Raw genomic sequence first — 15,137 nt, 5'->3', positions numbered from 1 at the left:
AAAACTACCATGCTAGGCCTGGTGAACTAGGCCTAGTGTATTCTAGGTAATGTAAGTGTGCAAACAGGATGTAAAAGGAAGTGGGAGGGAACAAGTGCACCCATTCCAGAAGGATCCCAGGTTAACCTAAGGAGATCTGGCTCAAGATGGAGAGATGCAGGGAGGTTGTTCCAGAGGGAAGCACCTGCAGAGGATGCAGATCTACCCCAAAACATCTCACCAGCAGAAAGTTGGAAGAGGACAGGCAGAGGGCTCTAGAAGGAGAGAATTTAGGGAGAAAGAGTTGTAGATAGTGTGGGCCACAGCCCCAGAAAGCTTTGTGGATGATGCAGAGTGTCTTGAACTTGATCCTTGCTGCCACGGGGATCCAGTGGAGGGATTTCCGCACCAGAGAGGTGCAGTCCCTGGGCTTGAGGTCAAGGATAAGTCTTGCATCTTTGTTCTGGATTGGTTGTAGAGGTCGGAGAGTAGAAGTATGAAGATTGAGAAATAAACTGTTGAAGGAGTCCAGTCTAGAGAGAAGCAGGGCTCTGGAGACAGTAAGCACCTGGAGGAAAGTTAGAAACTCTAGAATAGCTCTGAGGAGGTGCAGCTGGTAGTGGGACTTTTTAGAGATGTCCGAGATGTGAACGGAGAAGGAGAGAGTGGAGTCGAAGATATGGTATGATATGATTGGTTATTTAGAAAGAGCTTAATACCCAGAGGTTTCTAAGCACGGACCTGGGGATCAAACCTGTGATGCTCTGTGTCGTCTTTCTTCTAAGGTGAGCATGTTACTCATGAGCTATCCTCACAGGACTAAGAAGAGAAGACTTTCCCGAGAGGATGACCCCCAGATTTTTTGCCTAACTAGTGGGTGAAGGCACAGGGCCAAGGGAGGCCAGAGTGAAAGTGGGAAAGCGAGAGCAGGGGTCCCAATGAGGACAATATCTGACTTGCTGGCATTAAGGCAGAGATCATTTGCAGCACACCAAGACTGAATTGCAGGACTGAGCGAGGAGGAGGCCGAGGGTAGCCTGAAAGAGAGATGTGTGCCATGTAAGTGATTTCAATCCGGCACACACCTAAGTCAATGCTTAGCATGTAATGCACAACTGAAATCCTTATTTATTTTTGTCTAAAAGTTCTTTATTCTGAACAATATACCACTCATATCACGCCCTTCTCCTGGAACTCTCCCCCCCCGTCACACTGAACCAGGTATCAGGATGGTTTGCAGAAGTAAATATTTATTTATGTATTTAAAATGTTATCACAATAGGTTTAATAGGTGCACAATAATCACCAATGGGGTGATGTAACACTGGATGATCTCTTTAATACACAAGGAGCAGCAGTGAGCAAACAATTCAGCACAGAAATAATACTTGTGTGTAATTTCAGATAGGATAGCACTGAGGTTAAAGGTTCCCCCTGCACACTCCTCAACCCCCCAATAGGCAATGTAAAGAGATAGGAGGAGAGAGCAGGTATTCAGGAATGGCAGAATTCAAACAGAATATCAACCTCACTTTCCCCCTTTCAAACACAAGTGAAAACGGAATTGACTGTCAAGCTGTCAGAATGGCTTTTAAAGTTATCTTAAATGAACTGGGCAAAAACACCAAATATGGTCAAAATTGCTGAAATTGCTATAAATCCTTATGGGAGCCGCTTTAGGAATGATTTAAACCAAGAAACAATTAGAAAGGAAGCAATCAAAAGCTGTTTTACACGTGTAAGAATTTTCCCAAAACTAAAATTTGTGTCAAACTTTTCACTGCGCGATTCTCGTGATAATGAGAAAACCGGATTGATTTGGAATGCAGTTTTAGGTGCGATTTAAAGCTGTGGATGTTAGCTACAGGCAGGCATTTTGTTTCTAGCACAATAAGTGAGGGAGCACACGAATGGAAAACAAGAATGCACTTTTAAAATGACAAAAGGGTTTCTTACACTAGAGGGTGACTATGAACAAAACGAATACCACACAGGAACACAGTCACTTGCCTGCAGAGGAAACTCGCCTTCTTCAGATGAGGAAAGATCAGTGCAGAGATAGTTTTAGCAATACTAGTACAGGAGGAAGATAGGATGGTTTGGATAGAGAGTTCAGACAATTCAAACATACTCCTAACAATACAGGTTCTGACTACAAGATAGGATGGGTTTAAGATAGGGATTGACTATGCAAAATACATATGCCAGTGACACAATTCTTTCTATAGATACTCACTGGGTATGTTTTTAAAATGGAACCATCTGTTCTGGTCAGGGGATAGGATCTGGTTTAGAACAGACGCTGGAACATTGGATTGGATGGGATCAGCAAGACGCTCTGGTCACAGTACGGCACAGGACTGGACTGGATCTGCCCTTCTTGGTTCTGATGATAATTATTTTCAGCAGGCAAAAAGTACATTGCAGCCAGGGTGTATTTTTATGCTTCCCCTTAGGTTTGTGGGGTTCTGGTTCTGGAATTTTGAGGCCTAGCTGAAAATGGTTCAGTTATGCAAGGGGTTTCTGCTTTTCGAAGTTTCTGGAGTCTGGAGCAAGGAGGATGTAGAGTTCAGCAGCAGGGTGCTCTGCCAGCAACAGGATAGTGAGTGAATCTGTCTGAGTTTCTGGGGGATGAGCGGTCTCTATTTATGCTATGATAAAGGGGTGTGTGGGCCGGTTTATCCTAAGCTTGCCCCTTTTGACAGGTGATTGGGTCAGAGTCTACTCTCTGCCTTGATAGGAGTAGAGAAACAGTGTGTCACCTTTATGGTGTGATTTTAGGCTGAGAATTCACCCCTAGCCCCTGGAACACAAAATCTACTTTTGGCACAATCCATATTTCCACATGTGCAACCTCTATAACAATCAGATATACAGATTACATATTTTCCATAGCAGCTACTCCTCAAAACCCCGTAGCTGTGGGATATTGTCTCTGCTTTTCACAAAAATGTGTCCTTTTCATCAGGAACAATGTCCAATTTATAAGCACATTTGTACAAGTGTGCATGTTTAAAATGGGCATAAGTGTATAAAGTTTCATGCTTCTAGCAGAAATACATTTTGCGTAAAAATCACATTTCTTGCCATTTCTTTCCAGAACATGTCACACGATTTTGCCCCCTCTTGAAACGTGCAGCCAAAATTAAGATTCACAAATCTGTTACTTTTATATTTTTCACAATTTTGACTGGCAAGTTATAAGTCTTTTTAAAAAAAATGTTCTTTATTAATGTTCAGCCACAGATGGTTGTTTGGGTCCGCCTCTTTTTGTCTTCCTGCAGTCCAGGAGCATTCTCCTCCCTGCTTGCTCTTGGCAGAGGTCATTTACGACTGTCTTCACACCTCGCATTACCTTAGTTGCAGCTGGTCATTGTTCCTCATGCCTCTGTAGACCAGATTCTTTCCTACCACCTAATTAGAGCTTTTGTGTGATTTCCTGCTGGGGGGAAAGACCTTCCTTCTTTGAGAAAACCTGTTATTCCAGTTTGGTAGCTTCAGCCAGGATTCATTTTATTTGTTAAGTCTGTTGAATTTTTCCTTACCTTAAATCAAACTTGTATCAAATCACAGGTAGAATACTTATTCAAGAATTTAAACCATGAGATCAAAACAATTACAAGATGGGTTACTCTCAGTAACTGGCCTCTTAGATTGCAAATATTTGATTTCCGTTTATACATGTTTAAAGTTTAATCAGGCAGGCTCCTGACAGCTGTCATTCAGGTGGCCCAAGGTACTGCACCCAGAGATCTTTGAAAGATCCACAGACAGGCCACTTATGCTGTGGAAATCTGTTTATGCTTTCAGCTTTTCAGGACCTTGTAAGTTCACAATGATTTCTTGAACTAAGTGAATTGTAGCACCCAGCAGGAATTTTGGATGTTTGAGGGTGTTCTGTAACAGCATTCTGAAGTTTCAGCAACAAAGAAAAAGGGATTTAAAGCAAGATTTTAGGTTTCCTTTAGCAAAGCACTGCTATTTCCTTCTGTACTCCATTTTCAATTGTTTGTGGAGCCCAGTGACACATTTCAGGAGTGAGAACTCTGTTCCACCACTGACAACATTCGTGGCAGATTGGGCAGCCATCTTTTTGTGTGTTGCAAAGTGTGATTTTCAGAGGTTTTGGCGCGCACAAAGGTTTTGCAGCCATTTTCTGGCACCATCATAACACAGTGATGCAGCATAGGAGATCAAAAGTGGGTCAATACATCCCACAGCCTTCCACAAAACACTGAAAGTTGGAGGTGAAGGCAGAGATCCTACAGGCTAGAGGGGCCATGTAGATATGGTCCATGGCCATGTAGAAGAGCCATGGTGATAGGTGAGATCCCTGTGGACACCACAAGTAGAGAGAGTGATAGCGGAGAGAAAATACCCCAGAAGGACGGTCAGAGAGAAAGGAGGCAAGCCATGCCAGGGCCTGAACTATGATGCTAAGTGTATCATGGAGACGGGAGATCAAGATGTCGTGGTTTACTGTATCAAAAGCAGAGAGATGTCGAGAAGAATGAGGACAGAGGGAGGGTTAGAGTCAAGATTTGAGAGCAGGTCTTCACAGGTGTTCAGAAGAACAGTTTCCATTCCTCTGGATGCTCTAAAGACAGACTGATGGTCATGGAGACAACCAACAGATTCAGTGTTGAGGGTAAGCTGAGAGCCAACTTCTCCTGGAGTTTGCCCAGGAAAGGACTGATAGAGATTGGGTGGTAGTTTGCTGTAATAGAAGAGTCGGCAGAAGGTTTTTTGAGCAGAAAGTGCTTGAGAGAATGGAGGAAAACACCAGTGTCAAATGAGAGGTTACAGAGGTCTGCAAAGGCTGAAGCAAGAGTGTCAATGTTTCCTTGATGGTTTTGGAAGGGCAGGGGACCACTGGTTTGGAAGAGGCTTTCGTAGACCAAACTTGTCTAGAGACCTCCTCAGGTGTGACCGTGGAGATGGAGGAGAGAGGAGGAGGAGGAGCATGTGGGAGCAGCTCATGGGGGCCCAAGAGATGTTGGTGCATGAGGGGGTGCTGAGAGGAAAGAGGACAGGAGGTCCTGTGTCGGTTGGCTGGGAAGTGTGCAGCCAGGTCCGAGCAAAGGGTCCAAGTGGGTTCAGTAGAGGATGACAGTGCAGTAAGATTGGCCAGTTCTTGCAGACTTTGAAAAAATTGGCCGTGTTGTTAGATGCCATGGAAATGCGCTCTTCTTGGACCGAATGCAGAGTCTGTATTGCCTTTTCAGAAGGCGGTAGGCCTGCTTGTCAGAGGATGCAAGATCCCCATTTCATTCTGCTGCTCTGCACTTGTGTATAAGGGCAGACAGATCAGAATTGTACCAAGAGTTGCACTTTAGGGCAGGCCTTAGTTGGACCCTCAAGACAGGGGCAATAATTTTGAAAATGTTGGAGATGGAAAGGTGAAAGTTAGAGAGGGCTGTGTCAGGGTGGGAGTCAGCCACATGAGCAGAAGGAGGAAAGTAGGTGGGGGCAAAGGCAGCCACTGACATACTTTTCATGGGTCGGAAGACCTTGAAGGCAGTCAGAGGTACAGGGTGTGCCGGTGCTAAAGGAGAAGAGGGCTTCAAGCGTGACAAGAGTGATCAGTCTAGGAGAGTGAGGTTGTGAGAGGGACAGAGAGAGGGAATTCATGGGTTACTGCTTTGGTTAACTATACAGATGTTTTAAAGCATTCTGTGATTTGGCTACACTGTATTGTGGCTTGGCGAAAGTGGGCACTAGAGGCAGAATCAACTTGCATAGAACTCTGTCATTAGGTATATGGTTTATTGTATTTAAGTGTTGTAAAATTGAATTAGCACCAAGTTCACAGGAGGAATAGGTGTTGCCCACACCTCTTGTATGAACATGAAAGGGTAATTGAAGATTTGCCTCAGGTATTTGTGGCTTGGTGATGTTATGGGTGTTGGTCCAGGTAGGCTGAATGTGCCTTTCGGCTCCTGGTCTCCTCAGCTGGTTTCTGGATAGTCACTACCTTCAATTGCCCCACAGAGCCAAAGAATCCATCTCTGCCATTGCTAACAGGATTGTCCAACCGACAAGCCATAAACCCATCAACCAGGGTTAGCCAAGAATCAATTTAGCCTTGAGAAAGACCGTTAAGGGTCAAAACAAGTGCCAGCTGACCTACCTAAATCACTGATTAAATCCTTTACATTCAAATTTGAAAACTTTGTGTACCTTATTATCAGTGCAAGATTTACCGGGTCCAACCCTTCATGCTCTGTATAGTGTTAGCCCAAGCTTGACCACTCTAGACTGTTTTGTCCTTACAAAAATCATCCTAAGTTTTCCACTGATCCCTTCTTGTTTATATATACGCAGGTTGAAAGATCAATTTCCATCTGACTTTTTCAGCCTTACCCGAATTCTCTTTCCCAGGCGGAATTCTACAGTCCATTTGAAAAAGCTCTGGCCATTCTGGATTAAGAAATGCTTAATTTATCCTGGAATACCCTGCCCAGAACATTATGCCCATTCTGAAAATGTGTGATTTCTTGCCTTTCCCTCTTATCACAATATATGTTTTGTGATTGAGATATCCGAATTCCTCTTCTGTGCTCATACGGAAGTTGAATTTGAAACTTAGCTAGGGTTGTGGCAACATTTCTTCCTTTTATGAGAGCTGTAGAAGGGGGCTGGGTCATTTAAAATTAAGAATGCATTATGTGCGTGCCCCCTGAGTGAAAGTGCAACTCAATAGACGAGGAAGAGGGATGCAGAGGCCCTGGTTATCAGGGACGTCATTTCACCAAAATGCCAGGGGTAGCAGAAGTGACTTCACACAGCCCTTGACCTCTGATGACATCACAGGAAGTGATGTCATTTGACCCCACACCAAAGTGCTATCGCTGGAAGTGATGGAACACAACCTTTCACCCCTTGACAAAACAGGAAGTGGCATCACATAGCATTGTTCCTAAAAATATGGTTACGATATCACTATAATTTGATGTACATTTCATGCAAGAATGGATCGTCATATGTATCATTAAGATCAGTGTGTATAGGCCCATATTAGCAAATTACTGTGAATGCAAGCAGAAGTCCATGACAAAATGATAATGATGATAATGATAATGATAGCACTTACTCTTAAGCGCTTTATATAAAATAAATCTACACCCAATATCACCCAACCTGTGTTGGTACTCATTCATCAACCTCAGAAGGATGAAAGGCTGAGTTGAGGTGTTTAAGAACAGACTAAATCAGTGACTCACCCGCTGAGGTGTGCCTGAAAAAAACCTTTAATGAGTCTAACAATTATTGTATAAAATTCCAGAAAGACACATTATTTGGTATTCCTATTCTTTTTTCTTTAGGGTCAGTGCTGAAGTTGTTAGACTTGTGGCACCCCTGTTCTTTTTTTTTGAAGAGGCCTGAAAAAGAAAGCCAGCCACTCCAGAAGTAAAGACCACATGGTGCTACCCCCCAAAAAACATCTTTTTTTTTAATGTTTTTGAACATTTTTTTAGGGGTAGCAAGGAGACCACCGGGTTAGCAAGGCGGACCTCAGAGGTCGCGGTTGCGACCTCTGGTGACCCCTAAATCACGTCCCTGCTGGTTATTACAGTATCGCTTGCATTGGATGATGTGCAGGCATAAACAGACTTGCCAAATTCCAATGTGCTTTCATTTGAATGTTAAAGGGGTTTAACCCATTTACTCCCGATTCTTTGAGCAATGGAAAAGAACAGAGCTTTAATGATGCTGTCATAAAATGGTTTACTGTAGGATTAAATGAAGTGCATGCGTCCCAGTAAAATCCAATCTGCCCTGCACTGGTTTGTCTGATTGCATTGATTAAATGATATACCGTTAGCACATCCGCCGAGCCACGTTCAATCAACTGCGTTGTTTTCTCCTTCCCTCGCAGTGCCCCGATTCAGCCTGCAAGCAGGATCTGCTGGCCTACCTGCAGCGGATTGCCCTGTACTGCCATCAGCTCAACATCTGCAGCAAAGTCAAGGCCGAAGTCCAAAACCTGGGCGGAGAACTCATTGTTTCAGGGGTAAGTTCAAACTCGAGAGCCATCATTCATTGCCTGACATCGCAAAATACTTATGTTTCCAATACACACAGGTCAAAGGGAAAAAGAATGATTCTAGATGGTTCTTAAATACATCTTTGTACAAATGCTCCACTCATTCGATGTACATACAACACGTTGTTATAATTAGTGTGGTTTAGTTAGGAGGCACCATTTTTGCTCCCAAGTCTTCCAAGTCTTTTCTTCAGTGCTATTGTTTTCAGTGCACTTGATCAAGGATGACGTTAATACTCCAACCTAATGAAAAAGTATATTATTCAGAAATCAATCAACCAATAATTACTTATCATTGGTATATTACAGCCCGCCGTACCCAAAACACACATGCACGATACAAATAAAATATCAATATCAATATCAATAAGACAGAATAACCCGCTCCCATAGAGTGTAATTTAAAAGTGGGTGCTGTTTGTTCAACCTCAACTATTTGCATATTATGGGCATTCCTCAAAGCCCAAAACACATTAGCAAAAGTTGATCAATTTTACTTTGGTCAAAAATAGAATGTGTTGGATTTAAATCCCCTTGTAGTAACCTAGTGAGTACCGAACAAGCAAAGCCTGGTTTGAACACATATGCACAAGTTAAAGGAAAAACACACTCTGAGTGCGTGTGTGTTTTAGCTCAATTAATATTTCACTAGGCAGTGACGTTTTTCAAAGATATGATTTGCAAGATGCAGGATATTCATAAAATAGCCAACCATCTATTGTATCATTAGGGAGTGACATGCCAGACATTATCATGAGATAATTGCCTTAGTTATGAACTAAAACTGAGGGCCATAGAATTGAGCAGATATCGCCAAGATAATGACATCTGCAGTTGTCAATGTTGTGATTAACACATAGGAGAAATTAAACCAAACAATTGCGTAAACAGTATATCATTAAATACACACCAAGAGTACAACACGGTAGCACAATGACAAAAGTGCTTCTTTATCACTTCCTCTGATATGTCCTATTTAATACTTCAAGATTACAACAATCTTCTCAAGTAAATGAAATGAAATGTAGATGGCGTACTCCTGAGCCTATGTTGTGATGCACGCCCACCTGTCATGTGTTGTTGTCTGTCTTATTCTCCCTATGCATGCACTCAGGTACTTGTATCTTATAGACACTTCATTGCTCTTCTTTTCATCTGATCCTTTTGGCATATCCCCCTCCTCATTGGGAAGTCCTCACTGAATTCAGACATTGTACTGCTAGCTTCACGCATAGCTATATGGGTGTGTAGTAGAGTAGTTTATAGTTGTATGGGCAGTTGTTAAGGTGGACTTTGAGCCACTAAGCATTCTTTGCCATCCGGAGCAATATACGCACCCCCACTTTCATCAGACACTGAGATGTAACATGGAGACGTATGGAAAATCATTAAAAAGGTGTCTCCTCCACTCGTAATCATGAAAGCATTCTTAAGGTATGTAATTTGGTATATTTTTCCATATCAAACAAATTTACCACTCTTTTTGCAAAATGTTGCACAGCAGTTTTCAAAATAATGATCTCTAATGTCTTATGTATCCATCTAAAGGCATGGGATCAGCTTAAGTGTGGTGTGTCTCTTCTTCCAGCTGTGCCTTTCACGAGCCATACTCGGATTGGCTGTAACTGGTATTTTTTGATCATCTCATATCAAAGTATCCATCCAGGATTTACAAAGCTGTGTTTCAAAACAAAGCTATTTATGCATCTGTAGTGTCTGAACAAACCTTAGCAACTGGTGAAAGATGGCAAGACATGCAATATACAGTAAATGTCTGTTGGGGCGTTAGAGGCCATCAGTGGGCGGGAAACACTTGATGCAATAAAACCACCATATCAAACGCTTTTTGGGAAAGGATGACAGTTAGAAAATCGGATGACAGGTGATACAACTTATGTGCCCATTTACCCAACCCATGTACCCAAAGTAGAACACATGAAGAACAACACACATAGGACTACTCATTTACTTTGATCTTTTAACACAATAAAAATCACTGCAAACAATAGAGAATCAACACAGTAGTCCATGTTACAACGAAGTAGTGCCTCTGAGTCGATTAATCGATAGGCTTCTATTTGTAATTCCAGGATAGGAATTACAATGGAAGCAAGACTTCTTATCATCTCAACATCTGTGAGAAGAGCCATATCTTCCCTGAATATCACGATTTGGTGATGTCACATTATAACAAAAAGGAATGAAGTCTAGCATAGGAAAGTCTAAGCATTGAAGCTATTCAGGGTTAACATTTGCACCCAAGAAATGTGGGTTATAGCCAACAGAAATGTGGGTTATATCCAACAGAAATGTGGGTTATATCCAACATATTGCCCAGCCGTGCTACCTAAGCTGCCTTATGCATCACCTAAACAAAGACAACTGAAGCCATTACTAAATATGAGATGAGTTAGAAGACAGGGGAAGGCTTCACGCACTCATTTGTGAAGTAGGCAACTTCCTAGTCTTGACAAACGGTTGCCTCCTGCTCAGAGAATACTCTCCATAGTAGCTCCATCAATTCCTGGGTTGGTCTTTGGTTCCCTGTTCTCCGTCACCCTGCTCATATCAACCATTGCCCCGGTTTATTATTTGAAGAATTCACAAAAGAAGAACATAGCGCTAAAAGTCTTTTCCTAGCTCCACTTGCTCCATGCATCGATGAACAACTGATGGAGTGCTCCTTCCACTGCCTTTAGATTGTTGTCGGCAGGTCTTATTCTTAAGGGTAAGTTCCTGGCAGGGCTATTCAGAGTTATACTATCCTTTTCAGGCACTACATGCATGTATGATATTTGTTATACAAAATCATGTACACATACTTCACTAGCCAGGACTGCTTGTTCCATCTAATTGAATTCACTTTTTGGTAAGCTTGGGTCCTAAGACAATTGGAGCTTTCTCTATCTTCTAATATCATATGTTTCATATAGATTTCATTGCCTTCTATAGAAGCCTATGTTGATAGTTAATTTTCTTCATTGTCCTTTTTCTTTTTCAGCAAAAGTGTATGTAAACAGCCAATATAATTGACTTTTTCTAAGCTAGGTTTTGTCCTTATATTATTTTTTGGATAACAATGTTGCATCTCCAGGGTATTCTGTGGGGTCAGCTCATGCTACCCTAGACAGAGCCAATGGCCAATTTAAGGTTCACCTGTGTGGCTTCTGGTTGCTTATGGAGATTTGTCATAGTATGAATCAAAATGAGCCCACTGGCTCATCAGACTGTAAGGCATATTTATTACAATCCATTCATGAAATGAAATGATAGAAACAACACCTAATCCTTTCAATGCATAGGCCCTCATTACGACCCTGGCGGATATCCATGGTGCAATATGCACCATGGAGCATGGCGGAAAGCTGCCAATACCGCCATGGGGGTTGGCGGATTTACCGCCCCATTCCGACCTTGGCGGGGCGGTAAATCCCCAATCCCCATTTTACCCTTCCCCATTCCCATTTTTGCCCCATAGGGTATAATGGGAGTGGGGAAGGCGTTAATTACGCCACCGTAAATTACGGTGGCGTAATTAACATCAAGGTCCCGTAGCGCCATGGATTTCTCCGCCCGGAAAAACCAGGCGGAAAAAGGCTCCATGGCGCTACGGGAACTCGTAGTAAGGCGGACGGGTCCGCCCCGATTACCGCTGGCATAATCCCACTCCGCCACGGTCGTAATGAGGCCCATATTCGCTGAATATCAAAATACACTGGTTCCTCTTCGTGTTAGTACCTATGTTGTGTCCTGTTGCTTCTATTCACATATTTTGGCTATTAAAAATTGCATATCAAACTCTCAAGTGCATCAGCCATTGTTTAAATATGTGTTCTAAAATGGGGGAGACAAGACCCCTAGGGCTCTTCCAGCTAGAATACTACTTGGGCCTTCCAGAAAGTCTACTTCACCAGTTCCAAGTAATATTCAATATGTTAGTAGGATGATCCTGGGGCTCATACCTAAATATCACATCACCCCATCACCACATAGAACCTTCCACTGGACTCATGCATGTATTTAAAGGCTTTATGGCCATATATAGAGGTTACTGGGGATGAAATCCAGAATACACAAAACAAGAAACAGCAGCCTGCTAGTCTACTGAAATTGCCAGCTTTATTTTGATATTTTGAACACCTCCCACAAAAGCCTGGATCGTGATCCAGCAACATCAACTACTTATGGAAGGATTTGGATTGTTCATCATTGTTGAACTTAACCTTCTATTATTTCCATAGGAACAATTCCATGGCATGAGATGTCCAATCCCTTAAACTAAATTGTATTTATGTATACACTTTGTAGAACCTCCTAAGCAAAAGGTGGAGGGGGTTGATCTTACAAATTTTAAGACACATTCAGACGAGTGAAATACCCGCAGAATAAGAGTAGTGGAAGGGAGAGTAGGGACAAGGGCAATATTTATGATCCATGGCATTGCATGCTTAGGAGTCTATGGAAATGGATATCTGCAAATGACAGAGGAGAGGCAATAGCATGCCATGAGGAGGTGAGGACAGCAAGAGGGCATTGCATAGGATGGGATAAGGTTGATGTGAGGTGGAAATGCAAATAATTGAAGTACATAGAGTAGAAATACAAGAAAGACAAGGAGAGAAAAAACGATGCAGTGAAAAGAGAACAGCCATAGCAGAGAAAGGAGAACAATCTAAAAGACGCAGGGCAAGAAAGGGAGATGGCAAATGTAGGCACATGATAGATGGTGCGAACGCTAGGGAAAGGTGAGAGAGTAGAAGGCAGCATGACAGGTAAGAAGACTGAAATCCGCCGGCGGTAAGAGCGCGAAAATTCCCCATTGAGCCCAATGGGGAATTCCCGAATGGGCTCAGTGGGGAATGGGCAATACCCGTTCCGCCAAACCTGTGATCCGGCTCTATTAGCGCCGGGGGGTTTGGCGGTAGGGCTATTAATGCCGGCGCTAATAGCGCCGGCGTTACCGCCCAACTTGTGATGAGGCCCACAGTCTAGTGTCAAGAACCCATTTCAGGAACATGACCAGATGTTAATCTACATAATCATGATAGTATTTCTTTATATATGCAGCACCAAAGTAAACTACTGTGTGGGGTAATGAGTTGACGTGGCAGAGTTATGAATTCGTTTTTCGTGATTTGAATGCATGGGTCTACGGTTATTTCCCAATATGCAGTTATTACAGCTGTTCCCTGTTTCAATCAGAGGCTTCAAATTGAGCTTTTTCAAATGTTTGGTAATCTTCTTGCCTTACCACCACTAATAAAGGAAATCGTGTGTTTGAGGTTTTATTTTACCATTAGTGAGGTGGGGCTGTCAGATTTACTGCAACAAGAATCCTTAATGAACTTGGGGGTTCTATGAATGCAATGTCTGTCAACTGTTTTACACTAACAATCAAACAGTTTATATGACTGGACTTATCTGACCTGGAATACATATATTCCTTTTTTGAAAGTGATACATCACTAGGATGAACCATACTTATAAACATAATAATGTAGTAATGTTGTGATTTGTTGGTACACTATGCTTTTTGATTTTGGCTATTAGCTGGAGCTAAGGCTCCACTAATAGGCCACACATATTGCATTGGTGTACAGCTTCGAGATTGTGAGGAGGGACACACAGGTTGGGGCTATTGTTTGGGTATTTATCCTTCCATTGACTGCCCATGGCTTTGATGACCCCTACACATTCCACCATACTACCTGCCCCTTTCCAAACAAAACAACACAGAGAATCTCTTTGAGCTAGATTAATCAAGCAGTAAAATCAAGCGTTATGCAGTAAATTGGTTGCCAGTGTTATTACAAAGCAGCTATCTGAGAGTTAATGGCTTATTTGCCACCTTAAATGTACAAAAGGTGTAATAAAAATGGCTGAACCAAATGTGCCTTCTGCTACATTATTTATAGACAGTATGCATGTGATTTCAAGGAAGTCCTTCCAAAAATAGGCACTGGTAAAACCAACTGTTTGGCTTGTGTTAGGTACTGGACAGGCAATTGCCAGGCACTGCTATCATATGCCCAGGTAATCAGACATGTTACAACTATGTCCATTTTATAGGTATGTGGTACTCATATGGCAACGCCTGGCAAATGCCCACCATTGGCTTCACAAAAACCAACACGTTTGGCTTTGCCAATGTTTGTTGTTATGTTGCATTATGCTGTGTCAATTAGTGCATAATGTGCTCCTCGTTCAATCTGGTGCTTTCACAGAATGAGCAACATTGGAATTGCCAGATGTGTATGCATGTATGCATATATGTACGTATCTACGTATGTATGTATGTATGTATGTATGTATGTATGTATTTGCTCTGTTTTTTCATAGCGCAACCCTATGTGGGAGACAACTGTGCACAGTATAACAACTTGAACAATTATAGGATACACTGGTGAACAACTGAACCGTCGTGGCTAAAGAGAAGGGGCGCAGAGGGGGGTAGAGGTAGGGGAAACTTCCAATCAGGTTCTGCAACGTTGCGCAGTACTGTGATATAGCTAGTAAAGTCAGATCTAGATTTATTTCATCTCGACGTCTGTTGAGGTGCTCCAGCGTTCTCCCATGCTGTAGGAAAAATGTAAATTTCACTGTTAACTATTTACCCTGACTGGATTCCGGCATTCAGAAACTATTTACTTATTTTTGGATAGGCCGAGATGAAAAATTATGCAACAGCGTTTATTTTTTATTTTTCACTTAGGCAGCTTAACTGATTATTTTACATGGGCCGAATGGACAAAGGGGATGCACGTTAAAAGAACGTAAATGAAAAGCTTGAATTGCAAAATATTGAGGCCCACTCTGGCGTAGTATGCAAATCGCGGTTTTCTTTTCTTTTTTTTTTTTGCCCCCGCTTTGTTTCTTGTATGTGGGGGACACCCCCACAGCCCCTGAATGTGAAAATACTGAAGTAGGAGTGGGCGGGACACCCCCGCAACCCCTACTCACCTACATCGGTATTTTCAAATTCAGTATTTTATACCTCTGCTGAATGCGGCAAAACCGTATCTACGACCTTCTAGATACGATCTTTTGGGTCGACAGTGGACAAAGGACGGTTCTCAATGAGTTAGTCTATTTGCAATGGAATAAACCCTCC

At 42.4% G+C, this 15,137-nt stretch overlaps 1 protein-coding gene across 2 annotated transcripts in view; it reads left to right on the top strand.

Moving 5' to 3' along the window:
• The window catches only part of LOC138516807 (catenin alpha-2), a 3,575,147-nt gene that overhangs the window by 3,315,330 nt on the left and 244,680 nt on the right, over positions 1-15,137 (top strand). For both annotated transcript variants that reach the window (XM_069632215.1, XM_069632216.1), the window contains exon 17: positions 7,859-7,993. In XM_069632215.1, the coding sequence (XP_069488316.1) occupies positions 7,859-7,993 (135 nt within the window). The remainder of the gene's footprint in view (positions 1-7,858; positions 7,994-15,137) is intronic.

Source organism: Ambystoma mexicanum, chromosome 6q, assembly GCF_040938575.1.
Source record: "Ambystoma mexicanum isolate Mex_15411 chromosome 6q, UKY_AmexF1_1, whole genome shotgun sequence".
NCBI classification, from domain to species: domain Eukaryota; kingdom Metazoa; phylum Chordata; class Amphibia; order Caudata; family Ambystomatidae; genus Ambystoma; species Ambystoma mexicanum.
Note: the sequence above shows the minus strand (reverse complement) of the source record. Positions and strands in the feature narration are given on the sequence as shown.